Source organism: Erythrolamprus reginae, chromosome Z, assembly GCF_031021105.1.
Source record: "Erythrolamprus reginae isolate rEryReg1 chromosome Z, rEryReg1.hap1, whole genome shotgun sequence".
In the NCBI taxonomy this organism is placed as follows: domain Eukaryota; kingdom Metazoa; phylum Chordata; class Lepidosauria; order Squamata; family Dipsadidae; genus Erythrolamprus; species Erythrolamprus reginae.
In genome coordinates this window covers 83,686,196-83,712,952 of record NC_091963.1, presented here as the reverse complement: position 1 = coordinate 83,712,952, position 26,757 = coordinate 83,686,196, and the positions used below count along the sequence as shown (strand labels likewise).

At 42.5% G+C, this 26,757-nt stretch overlaps 1 protein-coding gene across 1 annotated transcript in view; it reads left to right on the top strand.

Moving 5' to 3' along the window:
• The first annotated feature begins 3,531 nt into the window (after window positions 1-3,531).
• CLASP2 (cytoplasmic linker associated protein 2) overlaps window positions 3,532-26,757 on the top strand; it is an 817,644-nt gene continuing 794,418 nt past the window's right edge. The window contains exon 1 of the mRNA XM_070727408.1: window positions 3,532-3,633. Within this exon, the coding sequence (XP_070583509.1) occupies window positions 3,544-3,633 (90 nt within the window). The 5' untranslated portion in view covers window positions 3,532-3,543. The remainder of the gene's footprint in view (window positions 3,634-26,757) is intronic.

Below are 26,757 nucleotides of genomic sequence, written 5' to 3'. Positions count from 1 at the left end.
TTCCACGTTACCAGGAGACCGTCTGGAATTAGCCATCGGAATGGGATTCCCCTTCTCAATAGCTTTGCTGTAAAATAGTGAAATTCTCTCCTTTTCTCCCTTATTCTTTTTGGGATCTGTTTGAGAATTATTATGTCCTTTTCTTGATACATGATTTTCCCATTTCTTGTTGATTTGTATATTTCGTCCCTAATGGATTTTTTAGTAAATTTTACGTGGACCTCTCTGGGTAATCTGTGGTTCTTAGCATAATTTGTCTGAATTCTGTAAATTTCATCGATGTGGTCTTTGACCTCGTCTAGCTCGATTTGTGTATTATCAGTAATCAGCTGCGCAAGTTTATTGAATAGATCTTCGTCTGCATTTTCGGGAATATTTTGAAAGCGGAGAAAGTAAGCTGCTTTCTCCATTTCCAGGATTGCGATTGAGTTTTCGAGCTTGTTATTGGCCGCAATTAATCTTCCTTCCGCTTCGATTCTTCTCTCATCTATTCTTTTTGTGTCTGTTTCAATTTTTTGTATCCTCTGTTCATGGTTGATTATAATTTCCTGTATGCCTTCCATTCGATTTTCCAAACCTTCGATTTTTCCAGACACTTTTTCAAAATTTTGTTTTGTTTCCTCGTGGTTTTGTCTTATGGTTTCTTGGGTCACTGTGGATGCCTCTTGGCTGCGGACCATGAACTCTTGAATCAAGTTTAACGAGGCCTGGATCGATTGCAGAGAAGTTTTGTCAGTCGTTGCCATTTCTGTATTTGATTTTGTGCTTTGCATCGTTGGTGTTCCTGGTGTAGGGTTTTTTTTTATATTTAGAGAAATTGGTTGTCATACTCCCTTTCCAGATAAAGGTGGTTAACAAATTATCTGAGATAATGTCCGTTCCACGTATTCAATTAATTAGTAAAGGAGGAATTGTTGTTTGAATTACAGTTCAAGGTTAATCTCACTTGGTAAGTTGGAGTGATTAAATTCGATCTAACGTAACTAAATTCTCCAATATTTAGTAAAAGAGTAGTCAAATATAAAATTTCTAATTACTGATTTCTAATTGACTATCTATATATATATCTTTCTTAACTAGTCACTTATTATCAATTGTTATCAATTAATCAATTAAATAAATAGTAAATAACAGTATTCAATAAACATATAAATAAGGTATAGATAGAAATAGAGTTTGAATAGACAATTAAGGTAAATAATTAATATACTGTCAAGTAGTATTAGTTAAATGAATTAATTACTTAGTTAATAGTTAACAGTTAATAAATAGTAATAAATAGCTTAAATAGTATAAATCTAACTTAAGTTGTTTCTAAGCAAGTCTTAAAATCCTTAAAACACTTTATAGGTATTATTATAAACACTATAATTAATAATTAATAATTAATCTTAGATAGTTTAAATTGATATCAGTTGTCAATTGTCAATTAATTTAAAGGTCTTAATATAACAACTAGTCAATTAATCAATTAATCACTTTTGATTCTTAAATAGAAAAAGAAGGGGTTATTTTTAAATCTTGATTAGAAAAGGGAGGAAGGAAAGAGAGAGGGGGAGGAGGGGGGGAAAGAGATTAATACAGTAGAAGAAAGAAAGGGAAAAAAAGAAAAAAGGGAAACAATAAAGTAGAATGAAGAATAGGCGATTAGCTTTTAGTATTGCAACACGTTCCAGTCAGCTCAAAAATTCGCAGTGTTCACTTTAAATAAGGCTCAGCAGTTCAGTCAATGTTATTCACCAATGATTGAGGTATCCTGGTTTATCATAACTGTCAGCAACGGTTTCTCAGATCTCCCTGTAGGCATGCAAAAGAAAAAGGCGTCTTCTCTCCTTCTCTTTCCTTCTCCTTCCTTCGGTCGCATTAAATTATGAAACCCCCACAGACCATTCTCAAAGCCACAAGCCTTTAACCCTCCTTCACTTCCTCTCCTGCTGTCTCCCAGCCGGGCTTCTTTTCTCCTCCGTCTTACGATTACTAAGAGTAGCTGGATTCGCTGGGGGAGAGGAAAGGCGAATAACAAAAAGAGGGATGGAGAACAAGCGGCGGTTGTCTCAAATCTTCCGCCGCTGATCTTACTTGTCTCCTCCACGTAGATGTTCGGCTGTTGAGGCTCCTTCACAACTCGGCTCCGCTGCGTTCCAACCGGTCTAGGCCTCCCGTCTTGTTTGGTTCGCGCCGTTCCCCGGTCTCCGCTCTCCGCTCGCTGCAGCAGCTGCAGACGTTCACGATATGCTACTTTCTATAACCGTTCTCGCCTCTGCTCTTTCTCCTCTCTCTTTGTCACCGACCACACCAACCACACAGCTCCAGATCCTCCGTCAAGCTATCGTCTTCCTTCACACAGAACTTCCTCTTTTAACTTTCTAACCGGCTGCGACTACTTCCGCCCACCATCAGCAACTTACTTTTTCCTTCAAAAAAAATGAAAAGCTCCGCTCTCCTCAATCGCCGCTCGTTAGTCACAGGAGACTATATGAGTTCTCACAAAGCCGTTGTTTTGCACCTCTAGATCTTTCTGGGTAAGTAGTATTTTTTTTTCAAACCGCTGCTGCCGCCGCTCTATTTTTTTAACTTCCTTGATGACAGCTCAGTGAACCAGGCCTTCGGGCTGAGGACAAACCCTGGCTTTTCCCCCCGCTCAACTACGGGGGTTTACCACCCGCTAAGGGAGGGGTTGCGACCCCCCCGTAGCCGGATGCTTCCCCTAACTATAAATCTTCTCACCGGGAAGAATTAACACCACTAAGTGGTCTTTTAAGCGAGAAATCTCGAGTACAAACCAGGAGCTACTGATTTGCACGTCGCTTCAGCCTGGCTCCACCCCCGGAAGTCCCCGATGGGGGACTTTAATGTCCCGTAAGCTCCTCACTTCCCCAAACAGCTGGCAGCCAAAGGTTACACACACACCACATTTCAAATTTGGGGACTTTTATTCACAGAGGAAGGAGAGGGACCCTTCCCCAAGCCCAGGCAGGATTAGCAGTTTGTAAGATCAGATGTGGAATGGTGTGTGTGTGTGTGTGTGTGTATGATCGCCCAACCCCAGACATCTTTGGTGTTTCCCTGTTGGTGTCCTCTCCCAGCAAAGCAGAAGTCAGAGGATTATACTGCTGCGTGTGGAAGCACAGAGAAGAAAGTTTGACTGTTTGATTGTTGCAGTGTCCCAGAATCATGTGATTGGCTTTTGTGATCGTCAGACAAGCAAAGTTAATAAAAATGTCAAATTCACTTAACAACTGTATTACTAACTTAACAACTGCAATGATTCATTTAGCAATTGCGGCAAGAAAGATCATAAAATGTGGCCAAACTTAGTTTAAAAATGTCTCACTTATTAACATAAATTTTGGGCTCAACTGTGGTCATAAGTTGAGAATTATATGTACATGTCTTAGTAAGAGATCTTGGTTAATTAAAATATGGTTGAAGCAAAGTAAAACGTAAACTGTTTTGACATAGAACTTCAAAATATTTTATTTAAGATTGTTCAACACGTAATGCATTTAGTCTTATTTTTATCCCCTAGTTCTCATAGCATTAATGGATCGAATGGGAGATGTCAAAAACCAGGTTCGAGAACATGTACAGAATCTTATTTTGAAGTTAATGAACCAAGTAGCTCCACCAATGGTAGGAATTCTATAGAGAAGATTTTTCTATTAAATGTGTTCTATTGAATTAAGCAGCACAATCTCAACTAGCAATTTAAGAAGCCAGGTAGGATGTGGGGAATTGTGTGTTGTTGTTTTTTCTGGCTGAAGATATGTGATGGTCATTTATTTTGCTTAACTTCTCAGTTGGAAGCATACAAGTGAAACAGAATTTTCCCAAGGGAGCTTTATAGGAAGAGGATCAGATCAATCTCAGATCTTGCCAAAAGGAGGAATGGTAAAAGCAATAGCACTTAGACTTATATACCGCTTCACAGTACACCCTCTCTTAGTGGTTTACAGAATAAGCATATTGCCCCCAACAATCTGGGTCCTCATTTTACTGAACCTGGAAAGATGGAAGGCTGAGTGAACTTTGAGCCTGGTGAGACCTGAACTATCAAACTGCTGGCAACCGGTAATCAGCACAAGTAGCCTGCAGTATTGCATTCTAACCAGTACATTGGCTCTTAAGGGAGCAATACTATAGTGGTTGGTGTATATCTATTATAGTTGTCTTCTTAACAGAAGACTTGCTTGGTATATACATAAATATATACGTATGTGTGTATATACATATACACACATACAGACAAACACATGTACAAAACACAAATATTTCAAAAATTGTGCTGACTTTCTGGTTCATAAAATTGTAGAAAGTTGGTCTTGTCAAACAGATTACTAGTTATTCCTATTCCTATTAAGACCCTCTGAGTCTTTGGAGAGGGGAAGCATACAAATCTAAATAATAATAATAATAATAATAATAATAATAATAATAATAATAATAATAATAATGGAAACCACTGAACACTAGAATATAAATTATTTAAAAGGATTCTGAGTGATTCTATAAAAGAACAGAGAGCAGGGTCAATGATGTTTTCATCTATATTCTGTTGAAGATAAAACCAGAAAAAAAAGATTCCTGGTGGCTAGTATTATAATCAATGGTTAGTGTTACTATCAACAACTCTTTGGATTTCAAGATCAAAGTCTACTCCCCAATATAAGGATTCATAAGCTGTAATGGATTACAATTTTCAAAAGAACTGAGGTGACAGGGTCAGGTCTTAGTCCTGTTGTGTGGGACGAGTTTGACCTGGTAACTTCTGATGAAGTGGACAAGGCCATGGGAGCTGTGAGTTCCCACACCTGTTTGCTGAATCTAAGCCCCCCCCCCCCGGCTGGTTTCGGCCAGCAGAAAGGTGACACGCAGCTGGTTTAATGCTTTCTTGAGTGAAGGGTCTTTTCTGCATCTGCTGAAAGAAGCGTTGTGCTACTCCTCCTCAAGAAACCGCCCTTGGATCTGTTCTGTCGGGCTCTCTGCTAGACTCCTCCCAAAAATTCCCAGGTACAAATTTCAGACACACACACGTTTGAAAATTCAAAACAATGTTCTTTATAATGAAAATTCACTTAAACTAAGCCCTCTTTTGGTATAGCAAAGAGCACTCGTCTCCAAACAAACTGGTAATTTGTACAAGTCCCTTATCAGTTCTGTGATACTTAGCTTGCAGCTGTGAGGCAATTCACAGTCCTTCTTCTTTCACAAAGTGAAACACACTTTGCTCTGGTTGAGTTTCAAAGCGGGGGAAAAATCAACACACAAAAGGTCAAAGTCAGTAAAGCAGTCACGAAACACAACAATCAGATAATCCTCCACAATGGCCAAACCCACAGGCTGCTCTTTATAGCAGCCTCACTAATTACCACAGTCCCATCCAACCACAGGTGGCCTCATTTTCTTTGATAATAATCTCTCAGTTGTTGTTGCCTATGCATCGCTCTCCGCATGCGTGGCTGTATCATTAACTCTTGTTCTGAATCCAAGGAGGAGCTAGATAATTGATCTCCTTCTGAGCTGTCTGCCACACTCTCCTCCTCTCTGTCACTCATGTCTTCTTGGTCAGAGGAGCCTTCATCAGCAGATTCCACCGGGGGCAAAACAGGCCTGCAGCATGTGTATGTCTCCCCCACATCCACAGTCCTTGGGGCAGGAGCTGGGCCAGAGCTAACCACAACAGGATCCATCTGAGTTTAAGAACTTTAGGCCAGTCTCCAACCTGCCCTTCTTGAGTAGTGGCATTCCAGCTCCTGCAATCCTTGGATGAAGCTGATTATCTCTACCCTAATCAATCTGGTTTCAGGCCCGGTCAACACAGAAATCACTTTGGTCACCCTGATGGATGATTTGCAGTGGGTCCAGAATAGGAATTATTCCTCTATCCTGATGCTTCTTGACTTCTCAGCGGCCTTCGATACCATTGACCATGGTATCTTTCTGCGACGGCTGGAGAGATTGGGAGTTGGAGGCATGCTTTTACAGTGGTTCTCCTCCTCCCTCTCTGCACAGTCGGTTTTAGTGGGGGGCACAGGTCCACCCCTAGGACCCTACTTTGTGGGGTGCTGCAGGGGTCTGACTTACTATTTAACATTTACATGAAGCCACTGGGTGAGATAATCCGACAGAATGGGGTGAGGTATCATCAATATGTTAATGGTACCCAGTTATACAACTCCACCCCGTGACATTTCATTGAAGTGGTTAATATGATGTGCCAGTACCTGGAAGCTGTAAGGATCTGGATGGGGGCCAACAGGCTCAAGCTCAATTCTGACAAGACTGTGTTTTTATCATTAGTGTAATGGGTTTTTTACTGTTTTTATTATTTATATTTGACTTTTGTAATACTGTACTGTACTATTTATTGTTGAAAGCTGCCCTGAATCCCATGGGATTGGGCAGTGTAGAAGTTGAATAAATTAAATTAAATTAAAAGCTGAGAAAAAAATATTTACTAAACATTACTAAACATTAAGAACCTGATTGTATGTTGATAATGGAGAAACTATAAGGAAATGTTATTAGAAAATTTTCAGTATATGGCCATAAGGAGATCAGTAAAGAATAGCATTCATACTTTATAATTCTATTCAGTGTACAGAATATGGATAACTAAATATTCTAATAAAGGAGATTAAATACATATGGCCAGCATCATGGAAATCTAGTAGAAAGAAAATCCTAATTCAAATGTAGAACTGAAAGGATTTTATTTTTTTACAAGAAATAAGTTTTAAAAGTGGAAGAAAACTGCCTTTTTAATTAGAAAAAAAGTAGGATGCCAATGGATTGGTTGGGGAATAATGAATACTGTATTTTTTGGTGTATAAGACGTACTGGTGCATAAGACGCAACAAGATTTTAGAGGGGGAAAACAAGGAAAAAAGTATTCTGAACCAAATGGTGTAGTATTATATTGTTTAATAAAATACCAGTATAGCAGAATACTTTTTACAACCATGTATACTTTTTAAAACTATGTATAGTTTTTAAAACCATGTACGCTTTTTACAAACTTCAAACTTGACAGCTTCAAGACTTGTGGACTTCAATTCCCAGAATTCCTCCTCCATGCTAGCTCAGAAATGGGAATTGAAGTCCACAAGCCTTTAAACTTGCCAGGTTTGAAGACCCTTGCACTCCTAACCTCTAACTCAGGTGTCCTCAAACTTTACAGCTTTAAGACTTGTGGACTTCAACTCCCAGAATTCCTCCACTAGTCATGCTAGCTCAGAAATGGCAATTGAAGTCCACAAGCCTTAAACATGCTAGATTTGAAGACTCTTGCACTCCTAACCCCTAACTCAAACTAACTAACAAAACAAACAAATGAGGACAATTCATTTTGTTAGTTGTTCCTTTAGTCACAGAAATGGCTAGGGATAGAATAATTTATAATTACAGTTCCCTGCTGAGGTTGCCTTAATATTACTACTATACCATGAGTGGGGACGGCAGGAGGGGGAAGGAAAGGTGGGTGTGACTAACCTAACAAAGGAGAGAGACGCCGAGGCGAGTAGCACAGCAGCTTGGCACTTGCAAATCTTTTCCCCAGTCTTGAACCAACCTCATTTGCTATAGCAACCTCAAATGCCTCAAAAAAGAGTTGCAAGTGCCGAGCTGCATCTTGGGGGAGAAGCAACTACAGTACCCACCTCCGTTGGATCAGGCAGGAGTTTTATTTCCCCAAAGTTTTTCTTTCTTGCTCCTCTTGGAAAACCTGTGGAAGGAAAAGTGAGCTACACACACACATGCCGCTTGCAGAGGTTGGAAAAGGTTTGCATGAGGTGTGTGCGTGTAGCTCACTTTTCCTTCCGCATGAAAAGGTTTCCCAAAAAGGGAAAAAAGTGGGAAGGGGGACGGAGGATTGCAGAGAAATAATGGCTCCCTTTCCCGCCCCAAAACTTTGGGGAAATAAAACGGGACACAGCCCCAGGGGTCAGGAGAGATCCCAGGCCAGCCTGTCAGGTAAAGAGAGAGTAATCTGTGGCTACGGCTACAGCTCCTCCTCCTCCAGCACCACCCTGCCTCTTTCCCTCGCTGGGCGAAGTAAGCTGTCTCGTTCTACCTGCTCGTGCCGGAGAAGTTCAATTGTCTGGAAAGGCAGCTCCCGGGATAGAGGGCTGCGTGCTAAGGCTTCTCCTGAGGGGGGCATTGTCTTGCAGCCCCGCATGCGGATCATGGTGCTGGCAGAGACCCGGGAGGAACACCAGCCGCCAGGCAGGTGAGGCGAGGCATGCAGCAGTAGCTTCAGAGAAGGGATGGGCATCCCCTCAACTCATCCAGTCGGGAGAGGAGCCCAAGGGGCAGCTTCGATCATCCGGCGGGACAGGGCTCGGCTCCATCAGCCCCCACCCCAATCTCCTGCCTTTGGGGGTACCTTTGGGATGGCGGAGTGGTCAGTGAAGGTGCTCTGAGCAGAGGGCGCCAGCTCCGGAATTCCCGAGCTGAGGCAGCTGTGCTCGGAGCGCCTTTGCCAGCCTCTGTGCCTTCCCAAAGGTGCCTCCGAAGGCAGGAGATTGAGGTGGATGCTGATGGAGCCGAGCCCTGTCCCATCGGATAATCGAAGCCGCCCCGCAGGCTCCTCCGCTGGCTGGATTCATTAAGGGGAGGCCCGCCCGTTTCTCCAAAGCTGCTGCCATGCACCCCACTCATCCCTGGGGCCGAGCTGTCGGCCTCCAGCCAATGACTGCTGGGCAGCCTTGGGGATAGCCCCCGCGGCTGCTGACCCACCCCACATCTGGTGTATAAGAAGCACCTGTTTTTTGACATGACTTTTTGAGGTAAAAAGGTGCATCTTATACACCAGATGTGGGCGGAGCAGTACATATGGTGAGTACATTTTGTTGAAAATATCTGGTTAGAGTGAAAAACAGTACAAACAAGAGTGGTATCATTTGATAAGTTAATTGCAGTTCACTTACCCAGAAAGAAAATATGGCTATGCTTTTTTAAACCAGCTCATTAAGTTCTCAAAAAGAGTGCTGTTGTGATAACCGATTACCTTGATATCAGTTGGGGAATTTACCTGGTTAAAGAGAAAGATTCAGTAGATTTCTGATCTTGATACTAAATTAATTTTCAGAAACTGGAAGGAATAAAAAAAGATTAAACTAAATCTAACTAAATCTAACTAAATTTAAAGTCCTAAAGGGCAAATCTACACAAGAATAGGGAGGTGTATAAAATGAGACAGAAGGAGGCGAAACAGATAATATATGCTGCTAAAGCCTCAAAAGAGGAAGAAATTGCCAAATCTCTAAAGAAGGGGGGTAAAACCTTCTTCAGATATATTAGTGATAAGAAGAAGAAAAACTGCGGCATCACGAAGCTTAGTACCGGGAAAAATACATGCATTAATGGGAATAAGGAGATCGCTGACCATTTCAATAGCTACTTCTGTTCAGTTTTCTCAAAAGACACCTTACAAAATAATACTATAGAGGGATATAGCATTGCCTCCAACTGTACGGATTCAGCTCCAGTGATCTTAGAAGCCGATGTCTTAGAAGAACTTGAACGATTAAAGATAAATAAGGCAATGGGTCCAGATGGCATCCACCCCAGAGTTCTTAAAGAACTCAGATCTGTCATTGCTACCCCCCTGACTGATTTGTTTAACCAATCCTTGTTAACAGGAGATGTTCCTGAGGATTGGAGAATGGCAAGTGTTGTGCCTATCCACAAGAAGGGCAGTAGAGAAGAAGCTGGTAACTACAGGCCAGTTAGCTTGACATCAGTTGTCGTTAAAATGATGGAGACTCTACTGAAAAAGAGGATAAATCAGCACCTAAAAAACAATAAATTATTGGACCCAAATCAGCATGGCTTTACTGAAGGCAAATCATGTCAGACTAATCTCATTGATTTCTTTGACTATGTCACAAAGGTGTTGGATGAAGGTGGTGCCGTGGATATTGCCTACCTGGACTTCAGCAAAGCCTTTGATACGGTTCCACATAAAGAGCTGATAGATAAATTAGTGAAGATTGGACTTAATCCCTGGATAGTTCAATGGATTTGCAGCTGGCTGAAGCATAGACACCAGAGGGTTGTTGTGAATGGTGAGTATTCTGAGCAGAGTCAGGTTACAAGCGGTGTGCCACAAGGGTCTGTTCTGGGTCCTATTCTTTTTAATATGTTTGTGAGTGACATAGGGGAAGGTCTGGTAGGGAAGGTTTGCCTATTTGCCGATGACTCTAAAGTGTGCAATAGGGTTGATATTCCTGGAGGCGTCGGCAATATGGTAAATGATTTAGCTTTACTAGATAAATGGTCAAAGCAATGGAAACTGCAGTTTAATGTTTCCAAATGTAAAATAATGCACTTGGGGAAAAGGAATCCTCAATCTGACTATTGTATTGGCAGTTCTGTGTTAGCAAATACTTCAAAAGAAAAGGATTTAGGCGTAGTGATTTCTGACAGTCTCAAAATGGGTGAACAGTGCAGTCAGGCAGTAGGGAAAGCAAGTAGGATGCTTGGCTGCATAGCTAGAGGTATAACAAGCAGGAAGAGGGAGATTATGATCCCGCTATATAGAATGCTGGTGAGACCACATTTGGAATACTGTGTTCAGTTCTGGAGACCTCACCTACAAAAAGATATTGACAAAATTGAACGGGTCCAAAGACGGGCTACAAGAATGGTGGAAGGTCTTAAGTATAAAACGTATCAGGAAAGACTTAATGAACTCAATCTGTATAGTCTGGAGGACAGAAGGAAAAGGGGGGACATGATCGAAACATTTAAATATATTAAAGGGTTAAATAAGGTCCAGGAGGGAAGTGTTTTTAATAGGAAAGTGAACACAAGAACAAGGGGACACAATCTGAGGTTAGTTGGGGGAAAGATCAAAAGCAACATGAGAAAATATTATTTTACTGAAAGAGTAGTAGATCCTTGGAACAAACTTCCAGCAGACGTGGTAGATAAATCCACAGTAACTGAATTTAAACATGCCTGGGATAAACATATATCCATCCTAAGATAAAATACAGAAAATAGTATAAGGGCAGACTAGATGGACCATGGGGTCTTTTTCTGCCGTCAGACTTCTATGTTTCTATGTTTCTAAGAAGCTTGGGAGGCCCTGAAAAACACAATAATAAAAGCCCAGAACAACACAATCCCAATGAAAAAGAAAAACATGAAAGCTAAAAAGAAACCAGCATGGCTAGACAAAGACCTCACTGACATGCTAAAAGGGGAAAAAAAGCCAAATACAAAAAATGGAAAGAGGGACACATAACTTAGGCAGAGTTTTAACAAACAGTCATAATCTGCAAAGAAAAAATAAGGACAGCAAAGGCCCAATTATGAACAAAATCTTGCAATAAAAGTCAAAGATAATTAAAACACATTTATGCGAACACATCAACAACAAAAAAGGAAACAGTTGGAACACTAAAAAGAGAAGATGACAAAGAAATAACAGGAACAAAGTAGAACTGCTCAACACTTATTTTGCATCAGTTTTAACACATGAAGAAACCACCAACCAATAAACCTGCAACACAGCTGCCTAAAAACAATATTGGAACAGAACTCAACATAAAAACACAGTAAGAGACCATTCGATGGAACTCAACAAGTACAAATCACCAGAACCAAATGGACTACATCCCAGAGTCCTAAAAAATAGGTAGATGTCATCTCAGAACCACTGCTCTACATTTTCCAAAAATCATGGACCACAGGAAAACTACCAGAAGATTGGAAATGAGCTGACATAGAAAAGGATCTACAGAAAAGGAAAAAACCCAGACCCAGGCAACTACAGCTCAATCAGTCTGATATCAATACCTGGAAAAATACTACAAAAAAATAATCAAAAGCAGCTCTGCCACCACTTGGAAACAAATAAGATAATAACCAGCAGCCGAAATGGGTTTGTCAGGAACAAATAATGCCAAACCAATCTCATATCATTTTTCAACATCATACCAAATCAATAAACCAGTGAAATGCAGTGGACCTACCATACTTGAACTTTAGTAAAGCTTTTCATAAAGTGGATCTCAAATTACTACTCTACAAATTGGAAAAAAGTGGAATAGACTACAACACAATCAGATGGATTAATAGTTGACTGACCAACCGCACCCAGCAAGTAGTCCTCAACGGATCCGTATCCACATGGAAAGAGGTAAACAGCAGGGTACCACAAGGTTCAGTCCTAGGCCCAGGGAATTAATCAAATTTGCAGATGACACCAAGTTGGTGAGGGTAGCCCACACCCCAGAGGACAGGTTCAAAATACAGAGGGATTTTGATAGGCTAGTACTATGGGCGCCAAAGAACAAAATAAAAATCAATGTAGAGAAAAAGCAAAAACCTACGCCTAGGTAAGAAAAACCTAAGACACACATATAAACTGTGGAAAACCACTCTCAACAGTAGTGACTATGAAAGGGATCTCGGAGTCTTGGTGGATAACCAACTAAATATGAGCCAGCAATGTGCAGCAGCAGCTTAAAAAGCCAACGCAATCTTAAGCTGCATCAACAGAGGGATACACTCCAAAACTAGGGAGGTACTAATACCATTCTGTAATACCCTAATTAGATCACATGTAGAATACTGCATTCAATTTTGGTCACCACATTATAAAAAAGACATTGAAACTCTGGAGAAAGTGCAGAACAGAGCAACCAGAATGATAAAGGGACTGGAAACCAAAACATACGAAGAAAGGGTGCTGGAACTGGGTATGGATAATCTAGCAAAGAGGAGGTCCAGGGGGTGATATGATAGCAGTCTTCAAATACTTGAAGGGCTGCCACCGAGAGGAGGGGGCCTCACTATTTTCCAAAGCACCAGAGGGCCAGACAAGGAACAAAGGATGGAAGCTGACCAAGGAGAGGTTCAACCTGGAAATAAGGAAGAACTTTCTGGCGGTGAGAGCGACAACCAGTAGAACAGCTTAACAGTGGAAATTGTTAACCCACCAACACTCGACACATTCAAAAAGAGTTTGGACTGCCATCTGTCTGGGGTAGTGTAGGGTCTCCTGCTCAAACAGGGGGTTGCATTAGATGACCTGCAAGGTCCCTTCTAACTCTGATAATAAAATAAATAAATAAATAAAATTTGAATTTAATTGTGTCAAATAGATAGAATTAAGCAGTGACTGGATGTGTCAGGAACCTTTGGGGAAGATAGCCACATTATATAAAGATCTCAATTAGGAGAAGAATTACTGAAAGTCAAGTTGGACTTCAAGAAGGCCGACTTTAAAATATCATCAAAAGCTGGAGAATATATTATTTATTTATTTATTCAACTTTTCTTAATGCTGCCCTTCTCCTTAGACTCAGGGCAGCTTACAACATGTTAGCAATAGCACTTTTTAACAGAGCCAGCATATTGCCCCCACAATCCGGGTCCTCATTTTACCCACCTTGGAAGGATGGAAGGCTGTGTCAACCTTGAGCCGGTGATGAGATTTGAACTGTTGACCTGCAGATCTAGCAATCAGCTTTAGTGGTCTGTAGCACTGCACTCTGCCCAGTGCGCCACCTCGGCATGAAATTCTAAAGAAATGGAAGGGGTGACCTTGAGAAATGGTATAGCGAAGCAGTCTTCATGAACATGAAAAATAGATTGTAGAGACCTATAAGAAATTTTGGCATTACGCATGCGTCACAGACAGCTGTCTTATGCGAGTCCTTTAAAGATAAGCAGAGCTGTATAGTAATTACAGAAGTTCCAAGAGAATCTAAGATTTACGGCTGCAAGAGAAGACAGACTCTCTTTCGCTTTCAGAAAAGTGAGTACAACAAAGGAAAAAAATGGCAGAGTGAGGAGATCTGAGCCTCGGGGCGCGGGGAAACTTGAAGCGAAATTAGATAAATTGCTTCAAAATGTTGGATGCTTTGAAGAAAGATTTAAACGAGTGGAAGGGGTGCTGGGAGCCCTTGCCCAAGATATTCAAATAGTTAAAAAAGGAACAGAAGAGTCAGCTGGGAAAATTTGAAAACTAGAGCAACAAGTTAAAAGTCAAGCTGATCAATACAAGCAGTACAACCATATGCTTACTAATTTGGAGGATTGTCAAAGGAGAAGAAATTTACGTTTGTTTTGTTTTAGACCAGATTTTGCTCCAGGCTTGAAATTAACTGAAGCACTTTTTGATTGGATGAAAGCAAACAGCGTTCAAATTGTTTTTGATGACATAGAACACGTTCATTGGGGCATTCCACGTAGAAATCCAGAGAGGCAAAGAAACATTGTTATGGCCTTGGCCAGTGAGAAGAAAGCTGAGATGATCTACAAGTATTTGAAAAGTTGTGCCTCAATCAAGATGGAAACGAGATAAGAGTCCTCTCCAGGGAAACCTTGAAAGAGAGAGCTGCTATACACCCAATCTCAAGCCGTTTATATCAAAGTGGAGTAAAGTTTACTTGGGCTTTCCCTGCTGCTATTCTGGTGTTCAAGGAAAATAAGATGTTTAAGGCACGATCATTGGAGGAGAGGAAAGTATTATTGAATCAACTGGGTATTGAGTTTGGAGAAAGCGGAGCAGTTGGAGAACCACAAAGAGCAGAAGGAGGAGAAAGCGGAGCAGTTGGAGAGCCACATGGAGCAGAAGGAGGAGAAGATTATGGTCGTGGTACCCCAGATAAGGAGGAAAGGCAAGGGGAGGAGCAGTTGAAGGAGTTGTTGGGGCAGGTGATGGCCATTAGAAGGGAGCAGAAGAGAAAACCAAGAGCCTAGCGCAAGAGGAGAGCAAAGAAATGAAGAGTTGAAACTGACTCTGTCTCCTCTTTTTGGAGATGTTTCCAGAAATTATTGTCAATTTTTATTCTATTTGGGGGAGAGATGGGAAAAAAGTAAAAGAAAGTATTTTTTCAATGGTTAAATAAAGGAGGGTGGGTTTTCCCCTGCAAAATATTAAAAAGTGGTTGCAAGGGGAGCTCAGTGACATAGGAACATAATCAGTGGAGGTGCCTCATGATTGGACAAGGAAAATTCTTGTCCTCCCCCTCCTTTGTGTGGGGAGTATGGGGGGGAGGCACTTTGAGGGGGGGTGATTGGGGTGAGGAAGGGGAAAATAAGTAAACCAAGAGCAAAACAAGATGGAAAAGGGGTAGTGTTGGGTGAACCCAACGAAGTTTGAGTTCGGCGAGTTAGGCCGAACTTCGTCGTGAAGTTCGGGTGAGTTCGCCAAACCTGAACACTTCTGGAAAATAAGTCATGCACCAGGAAGTAGTCTCCGTGACATCAAAGCCCCGCCCCCAGAATCCCATCGTGGGATTCCCCACCTCCTTTTGGTTGCAGCGCCGCTGTGGCATGCTTTTCCGTAAAAATTTAAAAAACCCATGAAAATACACCTGCATATCTCAGGATTTGCGCTAAATTGCTTCTCGCCTTATTCCCAGCCGCCACTAAATTCACCCAGTGGGCAGTGAGAGAGATGTACCGGCCCTGGCCATGTTTACTGGTCCACCTGTCGGTGGCGATGTGGAAGCGGGAACTGACAGCATTGTGCAGTGCACACCGAACATTCCCCACTACATGTTGGTGCAGAGCAGGGATGGCCTGACGTGAAAAGTAGTAGTGGCTGGGAACGGCGTATTGTGGGACAGCCACTTCCATAAAATTCTTGAAACTTTTTGTCTCCACCAGGCGGTAGGGGAGCATTTCAAATGCCAGCAGCTTTGAAATGCTGGCATTCAGGGTCTGGGCTCGTGGGTGAGATGGGCCGAATGTCCGCTTTCTCTCCAAAGTTTGAGGGATGGACAGCTGAAAGCTTCCCTGGGACGGTAAAGACAGGCTTGGCGATGGTGCTGCTGGTGCTGCTGCTGCTGTTAGTGGAGGTGGTGGTGGTGATCCTTCAGACCCTTTACAAATAGTTGGAGTTATTTTCACCCAATCTGCTAAAGAATTCAGTGTCTGCCCTCAGGGAATTGAAAGAGGCCTGTGAACAAGTGAAGGAGTTTTAAAACAGGGAAGGAAAAGAGAGAGCTAAGAGGACTCCCCTGAGCCTCCAGAGCCTCCAGCGACCTCCCCCGAAGCACTGACGCCCAGCTGACTCTGCCCAGGAGCGCCAAAAACTAGGAGGACTCCCCTGAGCCTCTGGAGCCCTCAGCGACCTCCACCGAAGCACCGACGCCCAGCTGACTCTGCCGGGAGCACCAGACGCCAGGAGGACTCCCCTGAGCCTCCGGAGCCCTCAGCGACCTCCCCCGACGCCCAGCTGACTCTGCCGGGAGTGCCAGATGCCAGGAGGACTCCCCGAGCCTCCGGAGCCCTCAGCGACCTCCCCGACGCCCTGCTGACTCTGTCAGGAGCACCAGACACCAGGAGGACTCCCTGAGCCTCCGGAGCCCTCAGCGACCTCCCCGAAGCCCTGATGCCCTGCTGATTCTGCCCTGGAACGCCAGAAGCCAAGAGGACTCCCTCAAGCCTCTAGAGCCCTCAGTGACGTCCTCAGACCCCTGATGCCCTGCTGATTCTGCCCCGGAGAGCCAGAGACCAGGAGGATTCCCCACCAACCCAAGATAACCTCTCTGGAGCTCCCAACGCCCAACTGATCCCCCCCATGAAACCCTCTGGACCATGCCAACGCGAACCAGACCACATGGCCCCAAGGGAAAACAAAAGAAGGTAGAACCCAAAATCCCTCCAACTGGACTCTTGCAAACTCCAAGTGGACACTTTCATTACTGCAACTATACCTGAACACCCAACACCAAAGAGACTCTGTCAACACTGCAACCTCTAGGGGACATTAGAATACTCCAACACCAAAGAGACTTCTGACAACTGCAATTCCCTCTGGACATTTGATTACTCCAACACCAAGAGACTTTGAAATCCCCAATACTAAGCGGTCACTGAATACTCCAACACTCTTTTGACTGACACATTCACAAACAACAACAAACACAACAAAGTACACACATACACACACATACACAACTTAAACCAGACCAACCTCCCCTGAAGCACTGACGCCCAGCTGACTCTGCCCGGGAGCGCCAAAAGCTAGGAGGACTCCCTTGAGCCTCCGAAGCCCTCAGCGACCTCCTCCAAAGCATCAAAGCCCAGCTGACTCTGCCGGGAGCACCAGACGCCAGGAGGACTCCCCTGAGCCTCTGGAGCCCTCAGCGACCTCCCCTGACGCCCAGCTGACTCTGCCGGGAGCACCAGACGCCAGGAGGACTCCCCGAGCCTCCGGAGCCCTCAGCGACCTCCCCGATGCCCTGCTGACTCTGTCAGGACCACCAGACACCAGGAGGACTCCCTGAGCCTCCGGAGCCCTCAGCGACCTCCCTGAAGCCCTGACGCCCTGCTGATTCTGCCCAGGAACGCCAGAAGCCAAGAGGACTCCCTCAAGCCTCTAGAGCCCTCAGTGACGTCCTCAGACCCCTGATGCCCTGCTGATTCTGCCCCGGAGAGCCAGAGACCAGGAGGATTCCCCACCAACCCAAGATAACCTCCCTGGAGCTCCCAACGCCCAACTGATCCCCCCCATGAAACCCTCTGGACCATGCCAACGCGAACCAGACCACATGGCCCCAAGGGAAAACAAAAGAAGGTAGAACCCAAAATCCCTCCAACTGGACTCTTGCAAACTCCAAGTGGACACTTTCATTACTGCAACTATACCTGAACACCCAACACCAAAGAGACTCTGTCAACACTGCAACCCCTAGGGGACATTAGAATACTCCAACACCAAAGAGACTTCTGACAACTGCAATTCCCTCTGGACATTTGATTACTCCAACACCAAGAGACTTTGAAATCCCCAATACTAAGCGGTCACTGAATACTCCAACACTCTTTTGACTGACACACTCACAAACAGCAACAAACACAACAAAGTACACACATACACACACATACACAACTTGAACCAGACCAACCTCCCCTGAAGCACTGACGCCCAGCTGACTCTGCCCGGGAGCGCCAAAAGCTAGGAGGACTCCCTTGAGCCTCCGAAGCCCTCAGCGACCTCCTCCAAAGCATCAAAGCCCAGCTGACTCTGCCGGGAGCACCAGACGCCAGGAGGACTCCCCTGAGCCTCTGGAGCCCTCAGCGACCTCCCCCGACGCCCAGCTGACTCTGCCGGGAGCACCAGACGCCAGGAGGACTCCCCCGAACAAGCAACAGAAGTCATCGCGATCTGCAATTCATGCTCAATGTACACTCTCCTACCCACTGACCTTCAAAACTTCAAATGCACCAAGTGTAAACTGATCTATCTAGTGGAAGAAAAAATAGAAAACCTAGAACAGGAACTGAAAACCACAAACCTCAAAGCACACAAAAAGAACACAAAAAGAACAACCACATCCAGTAGACAGAAATGACCATGCCACCTCCACACAAAACACTTCCCCAGAAGACAAAAACAGCTGGACACATGTCACCCACAGAAAAAAGTATAAAACAAACACAAAACCTACCACAAAAGCAACTCACCCGCAACCAATTCCATTAACCACAAGCAACCACTACCAAAGACTCCCAATAGAAGAAAACAAACAGGCAGTTGATGAAGAAGCACCAACTAGAACCCCCAACAAAACACCACCACCAATTACCACCATGATAAAAAAGAACACCCCGAAACACCCCCAACTAAAAGAAAAAAAGGAGAGTGCTCGTAATTGGGGACTCAATTCTCAGGGGAACAGAACCTGTCATTTGCAGGCTGGACAATCAATCCAGGGAGGTATGCTGCCTCCCTGGAGCCAAAATTTCTGACATAACAGAAAAAATAACCAAGATAATAAAACCCACAGACTACTATCCCCTAATAACATTCCATGTGAGAACAAACGACACAGCAAAAGACCTAAAAACAATGAGGGACTATGACCAACTGGCCAAGAAAGCCAAAGACATGGGTACTCAGCTAGTTTTTTCATCCATACTACCTGCAAGAGGACGGAACCCAACAAGAGAACGAAAATTTCTGCAGTTGAACCACTGGCTAAAAGGTTGGTGTCGCCAAAGAAACTTTGGATTTCTTTATCATGGACTACACTTTCTTCAGGATGGGCTTCTAGCTAGGGATGGGTTACACCTCACTAAAACCGGGAAGAATGTCCTTGGAAACAGTCTAGCCCAGCTCATCAGAAGGGCTTTAAACTAACACCGTGTGGGGTGGGCATTCATATTCCAGAACCTAACGCCAATCAGGGCCCCTCAGCAAGCAGGATCAACAACAAACCAAAAAGGGAAGGGAAGGGAGACACACACAAATACCAACCAGATGTCACCCAGGGCCCTCCCAAACACAGGCACAAAGAACTCAAATGCCTCTATACCAATGCACAAAGTCTACGGAACAAACAGGGTGAACTAAAAATTCTAATCCACGAAGGCAAATGTGACATAGTTGGAATCACCAAAACTTGGTGGGACGATAAACACAACTGGAATATACAGATTAAAGGATACAAACTACAGTAATACCTCGTCTTACGAACTTAATTGGTTCCAGGAGGAGGTTCGTAAGACGAAAAGTTAGTAAGACGAAACAATGTTTCCCATATGAAACAATGCAAAGTCAATTAAGGCGTGCAAGCAAAAAAACACCCCCGCAAAAATGGCGCTCCGCTGGGTGCCACTGCCCGGCTGTCACCTTTTGAAACAGCCGGGCGCTTCTCAGCATTCTCCCGAACCCGAATGCCAAACCTGAACTTTTGCCGAACTTCCAGGTTCGGCGTTCAAGAGACTGCCAAGAAACCCCGCCGCCTGGCTGTCACCTTTTGAAACAGCCGGGGGGCTTCTCGGCGTTCTCCCGAATGCTGAACGCGGAAGTTCGGCAAAAGTTCAGGTTTGGCGTTCAGGTTCGGGAGGATGCCGAGAAGCCCCACCGCCCGGCTGTTAGCTTTGCAAAAGAGCCGCGGAGCTGTCAGCCTGTCGGGAGGCTCAAACGGAGGTGGGGAATCCCAATAGGGAATTCCATGGGCGGAGCTTTGATGTCACGAAGACGTCCTTCCTGGAGTCCACGTTTATTTTTTTAATTGGCAATTGCTTTTTCTAATTCTATTTTCATATTCATGAGTTCCTGGTGTTCCTTCTTTATTTTACCTAAGTCTGAGTGTTGTAGTAATTCTGAGATTAAATGGTTCAATTATTTGTTGGAGGTTTTTAAGATTCCCAGTTCATCATATAGAGCTTCAATATTTTTGTCTTTCTTCTGTTGGCCAATATTTTTGTCTTTCTTCTGTTGGGCAATCTACCAGGTTTATTGGCAAATTCAAATTGTTTTTGCCTGGAACTTCTTAGTTTTGGGGATATTTCATCTTGGGGTTTTATGTTTATTTCATCTTTAATCAGGTTTATTTCAGCTAGAATTTTATAATTAGTTGGATCTAGTTGTAATTTTTCTTCTAATTTTTTTATTTTAATATTTAGTGTATCAAATTGAGTTTTGTTTTTTCTTTTTGGCTATAGACGCAATGTAGATGCCTCTTGTGTAGGCTTTTAAGGCATCCCATAAATTTTGAGTTGATGTTGTTCCATCCTGGTTAATTTGGAGAAAAATCTGTAATTCGTTTTTAATTAAATTTTGGAAGTCTTTTTCATTAAGTACTGCTTGATTCATGGACCATCTCCAGAAATAGGAATTTGCAGGAATTCTCAATTTCAGAGTTATAGGGTTATGGTCCGCCCATGTATTCGGAAGTATCTGCACATGCGTAATTTTGTTAATGATTTCAGGGGTGGACCAAACCATATCAATGCGTGACCCTGATTTATGTGGGGCAGAGAAGAAAGTATATTCTAGACAGTCTGGGTTGTAATAGCGTCAGACGTCTTGCAGTGCGAATTCAGTGCTTAAGTCTTCAAAGGTTGATGGTAATTGTTTTCTGAATTTAGCTTTGGAGCCTTTATAATCCAATTTTTTGTTAAGTATCGCATTGTAATCACCCATGATTATTATATTTTCTAGTTTAATTCCATTTTTTTTTTTGTGGAGATTGGAGAAAAATAAAGATTGCCAAATCGATGGGGCGTATATTATAATTATATTTAGTCTTTTTAAACCCAAAGAAATTTGTATTATTAAAATCTGACCATTGTTGTCAGAATAAATTAATTTTGGGGCAAGATTTGGCTTAGCGTATACAACTATTCCTCTCTTTTTTACATTTGCGAGTGCTATAAATTTTTCACCACGTCTGGGACATGATAGTACCTCGGCATCTCGGGATCTGATATGAATTTCTTGGAGGCTAATTAGATTAAAGTCTTGTTTTGTTAGTTTATGGAAAATTTTCTTCCTCTTGGAAGGGGAATTTAGGCCATTAATATTGACGGAGAACAATGTTATTTCCTTGTACTGGTGGTGGATTTCAACATTCTCATCTCTTCTCCTTTCTGGCTTCAGTTTGGGCTCTAGTCGTTGGGCCATCTCTGTCATGTTTGTGTCTTCTGGGATTATCTCTCGTCTCTTTGTCTGAGAGGGCATCCTCGGAACTAAATTTGTCAATATTGGTCTTGTCTTTTATTTCCTGTTCCGGGGGGTAGTGTTCTTCCACTATTTTAATCACATGCTCATGAAAGTCTTTAGCCTCTTCTACCGTGGTGATTTTATGTTTCTTTTCACTAAGAGATATGAGCATGCCCTCCAGGACTAGCCATTTGAAAGGTATTTTGTTCTTATTGAGTCTTAGTGCCAATGCCTGGTATGGTTTTCTTTTTTCCCTAACACGTCATGGTATTTGGCGAAGTGTTATGATTTCTTTCTGTTTAAAAGAAACAGGTATATATTTCTGAAATTATATATTAATAATTGAAGAGGATCAATATGGGTTTGTGAAGGGTAGAAAGATAAGCGAACCAATTAGAAATGTAATAAATGTGATGCACCATGCTACTGTTACTAAAAGGAAATTGGGAATTTTGAAATTAGATGTCTATAAAGCTTTTGATAACGTTAACCATAGCTATTTATATAAATTATGTAAGGAATTAAATATAGGGGACAAATTTTGCGGAATTATAAAAGAGATTTATAAAGGGAATGAAGCATATATAAGGGTGAATGGACAAGGAACACAGAGAATTAAAATTCAAAATGGTACCAAGCACGGATGCCCTTTATCTCCAATGTTATTTGTAATCGCAATAGAGACATTAGTTAGTAAGATAAGACAAGATCTTATATCCTTGGGTAGGATATAAAATAGGGGAATTAGAAATGAAATTAAACCTATTTGCATATAATGCAATTATGCTGACCCCTACCCCGATGGAGATAATTAAAAGTATAAGAAATATTTTATAAGAGTTTAAACAGGAATCGGGATTATCGGTCAATATGGAAAATTCAGACATTATGTGTTTAAAGACGGGTCCGAGAGAGCAGATAGAAATTAGGAAAGAATTGAGGTTCATGTTAGGACTAAAAAAAAATTAAATGCTTGGGAATTTGGTTATTGACAAATCCAGCAAAAATCAAGGAGGTGAATTATAGACAAATATGGAGGAAAATGTTGAAACAGATGAGGAGCTGGAAAGAGAAAAGGCTAAGGAGAATGGCTAAAATAAGAGCATTAAAATGATGATAGTTCCCAAAATGATGTACCTGTTTCAGGTATTGCCAGGGGGTTTATCAGCATCAAAGTTTAGGGAGTGGGATAAAAAACTTAATTATTGGGTTGAAGAAGATAAGAGAATGAGAGTAAGGGAAAAGTGGTTAATAGCTAATGAAAAAGAGGGCGGATGGGGGAATTCCCTGTTTGGAGTTGTATAGAGAAGCATTACAAATTGAAAGATTAATGGAGTTGCAATTATTTGAAAATAAATGGGTGAAATTGGAAAAAGAGATAAATGGGGTGAGGAATAGAGAATCATTTTTTATAAGGTGGAATAGGAACGATCTAGATAAATTAATAGGTCCCATGAAAGGGACTATGGAAATCTGGAAAAAATGGCAAGGGAAAATAGGATTATATAAATTAAAACTGTCATTTTGCTTGTACCTGCAGTCCCGAGGCAGGGAACGCCGGAACTGTCCCATTTCCCTGCCACTTTCCCCTCTAGAACTCTGCTTCCTGTGCTCCCTGTAGCCGCCCCATCCCGCTGCCAAAATCCCCCCTAGCCTACCACTTACTTTGCCCCATCTTGCTGCCAAAATCATCCCTCTCAAAGCTTCCTACGCCGCCCCAAATTGCTCCCAAAATCAATTCTCCAAAAGCTTCCTACGCTGCCCCAATCGCTTCCAAAGTCTTCCAAAATCACCTCTCCATTCAAAATGCCTTATTTCTCCTTGCTGCCTTTCTTCACTCCATTTCCTTCGTTAGGACCTCAATTTGGGGTGGCAAAGTAAGTGTTTGCCTCGTTTCTCCTTGCTGCCTTTCTTCACTACATTTGCCTTTGTTAGGACCTCAATTTGGAGTGGCATAGGATGCGTTTGAAGGGGTGATTTTGGAGGCGATTTGGGGTGGCGTAGGAAGCAGCTGGAGGGGTGATTTTATGAGTGATTTGGGGCAACGTAGGAAGTTTTTGGAGGGGTAATTTTTGGAGTGACTTGGGGCAAAGTAGAAAGCTTTTGGAGAGGTGATTTTTGAGGTGACTTGGAGTGGCATAGGAAGTGTCTGGAGGGGTGATTTTGGGAGCAATTTGGGTCGGCGTAAAAAGCTTTGGGGGGGTGATTTTGGGAGCAATTTGGGTCAGCGTAGGAAGCATCTGGAGGGGTGATTTTGGGAGCAATTTGGGGCAGCGTTAGGCTTTGTTAGGACCTCCATTCCTCACTTCTCCTCCCTGTCCGTCTCCACTCTGTTAGCCTACACTTTGTCCGCCGGCCACTTTTTTTTAAGCCTTAAAGTTTGGATTTTCCTAATTGGTTTGCATGCATTATTTGCTTTTATATTGATTCCTATGGGAAACATTGTTTCATCTTATGAACTTTTCTACTTAGCAACCTTGTCACGGAACGAATTAAGTTTGTAAGATGAGGTATCACTGTAGGGTTATAGGAGAGTTGAAGGGAAGAGGGATAACTAAGATAGAACAGTTATATGAGAAGGATGGGAGGCCAAGTAGAAATTGTTTAGAATGGTTGTTGGGTAAGGAAAGATGGCTACAAATAAATGCAATATACAAATATCTGAATGAAAGGGAGAATAAAGAAGCACTATTTAGGGAGGAGATAGAGTTAGAGAAAATACTAAGAGAAAAAGTGAGGGTACCAAGGCACAAACAAGTAATATATATAAGATGTTAGTGCAGTTAGAGGGGATGTGATCCTAGGATTGACTAAATGGTGGCAAACTGAAATACAAGTAAATGTGCAAGAGATGAAAAATATAGTGGAGAATATAAGGAAAACTAAGAATACAAGGGTTAGGGAAATGAGAAGGAAAATAAGTGGTATTACACACCCGATCAACTTGCATATTTTCAGCAGAATGTTAAAGGTATCTGTTGGCATGGGTGCCAAGATAAAGGAGTGTTCATGCATATGCTTTGGGAATGCCTGGTAGTGCAGAGGATATTAATAGGATATTAAATACACGATGGATAATTACTAAGGAAATGGCAGTAAAACCAATGCAATGGGAGAATTTAGAGAAATAAAACAAGCTGTGATAGAAAGCGCTCAGGCGGTTGAAGGATGCTACAAAATGGAAAGTGCAAAATTGGTACCGGTACATGGTGGACCATATTCAATTTGAGATTATGAATAAAAGGATGAATTCGGTTAATGAAACTGATTTGCGATAACTGATGGGACGATGGGACAAGGTAAGATGATATATAGCGATTAGAATCCGAGACCAAGATACAGAGAATAAATTGGAATCACTCTATAATATGTAAACAAATACTTTGCTCTTGAGTTAAAATGGTATATTTAGTGGTAGGATGTGAATGCTTGTCTGGTGGTGGGCACTACTCACAAAGCACCTGTTTTATGTTGTGTGCGTGTTCATATTTTTTTGCTTGGACCCCAAACAATCACCACAGGCAGAAATAGTGAGATTGTAGTGAGACAGGTTGCTTTCAGATATTTTCATTAGGGGGAATGTAGTGAAATTTTTCTGCTGCAAGATGGAGATCTAGGCAGATGTTTAACTTCACCGCTAGTCCTAACCACTAGTTTTATAATAGGTTAAACATAGGAAATTAACTAAAAAATTTCCTCAAATTAAACAGAATAAAACTAGAATAATAGCTGGTGAATTACGTCTAATTCATCAAAAGGAACAGTGCTTTTCTCAGCAAAATTATACCATCAACTCACGAGGAACAATAAAGCAGCAGCAGCAACAACAACAACAAAGCAGCTGACTTTGCCAGAATCCAAATCTACAAGACTTCTAACTGAGGTATGTCCTTTTCCTGAATAGAGGCAGAGATTATATCCCAATAGGAGGGAGGGAGAAGATACAGCAAAATGCAAACAGTTCTGAAAGAGACCCAACTCCCTCTTGTCCCTGAATAACTCTTAATAACTCTGCTCTGCTCACTCGAAGGGAGAGGAATCTTGCAGAAAGCGCAGCTAGCCCCTCAACCCTTCAATTTAACCTGGGTGGGTGGAAAAGTGAACCGTGAAGAGCTTGATTTCCTCCCTGACACTACACAGCCCTGCAAAGTACCTTAGAGCTTTCAAAAAAGCATAGTCGATCCCCTCAGCCCGGCAAACTGACCTGGGTGGATGGAAGACGTAAGGAAAGCCTCCTGCAGATCATAACACCTCTGTACCTTCCCAAAGCTGGAAAGATGATCCCAAAGGACTCTGAAGCAGCAGCACTAGGAGTCCAACACCAAAATCCCAACTGCCTCCACACATAAATGGGATAGCCATGGCCATTACCACGTGGATAATTTAACAAAGACCCTGGGCTCCTACTTTCAAAACCACTCATCTAGCAGTGACGCTACAACACCCCCTAGTGGCTGTAAAGTATCCCAGCAGTCACATCTAAAAAGAACTTCCTCTTTCAACAGCTTTAAGATCTCTACAGGAGGCTCCAAACCCCCCCCCCCCCCAGTGACTGCAAAGGAACCCAGCAGTCACATCTAAACTTTCCTCACTCAAAACCTCATCTGGACATAAATCCTAGTCAAACAATCAATAATCAACAAATAGATTATTAAGACTCACCCCAGCTATGCCAAGCAAGAAGAAACCCCAAGTAGATAATTCTGATTACTTCAACATTTGCTTTATATGCAACAACAATATTAATATACAAGGATTTATAAAATGTCACTCCTGCAAAAAATCAGCTCACCCTACCTGCCTTAACATAAATAAACATGTCGCCACATTTCTTCAAGGTAATCCCTCATTCTACTATTTCTGCCCATCTTGTACTCCCAAACCAGACTCCTTCAGCAATCTGTCTGATATAATCCTAACAGCAGTGTCTAAAACTCAACAATCGTACACAGAAAGCATGGAACCATGGCTTGTCTCCATGGAAAAAAATATCCAAGACCTGATAAACGCTAAAACACCAAAACAAGTACCCTGAACCACCCCACCACCACCACTTTATACTCCACCTAGGCCACCACAATCTCTACCTCCAAACCCAACTACAGACATCCCCAACCTAGTTAAAGATACCATGGAGCATGAACAAAAGTGTCAGAACGCCATCCTATTTGGCCTGGAGGAAAATGGGGAAACTGATTAAACAAATATACGTAATATCATCCGCAACCAGGGTCCTCAAACAATAGCCCCTGATGACATCTTAGAGGTCACTAGAAGCAAATATACATAATATCATTCGCAACCAGGGTTCTCAAACAATAGCCCCTGATAACATC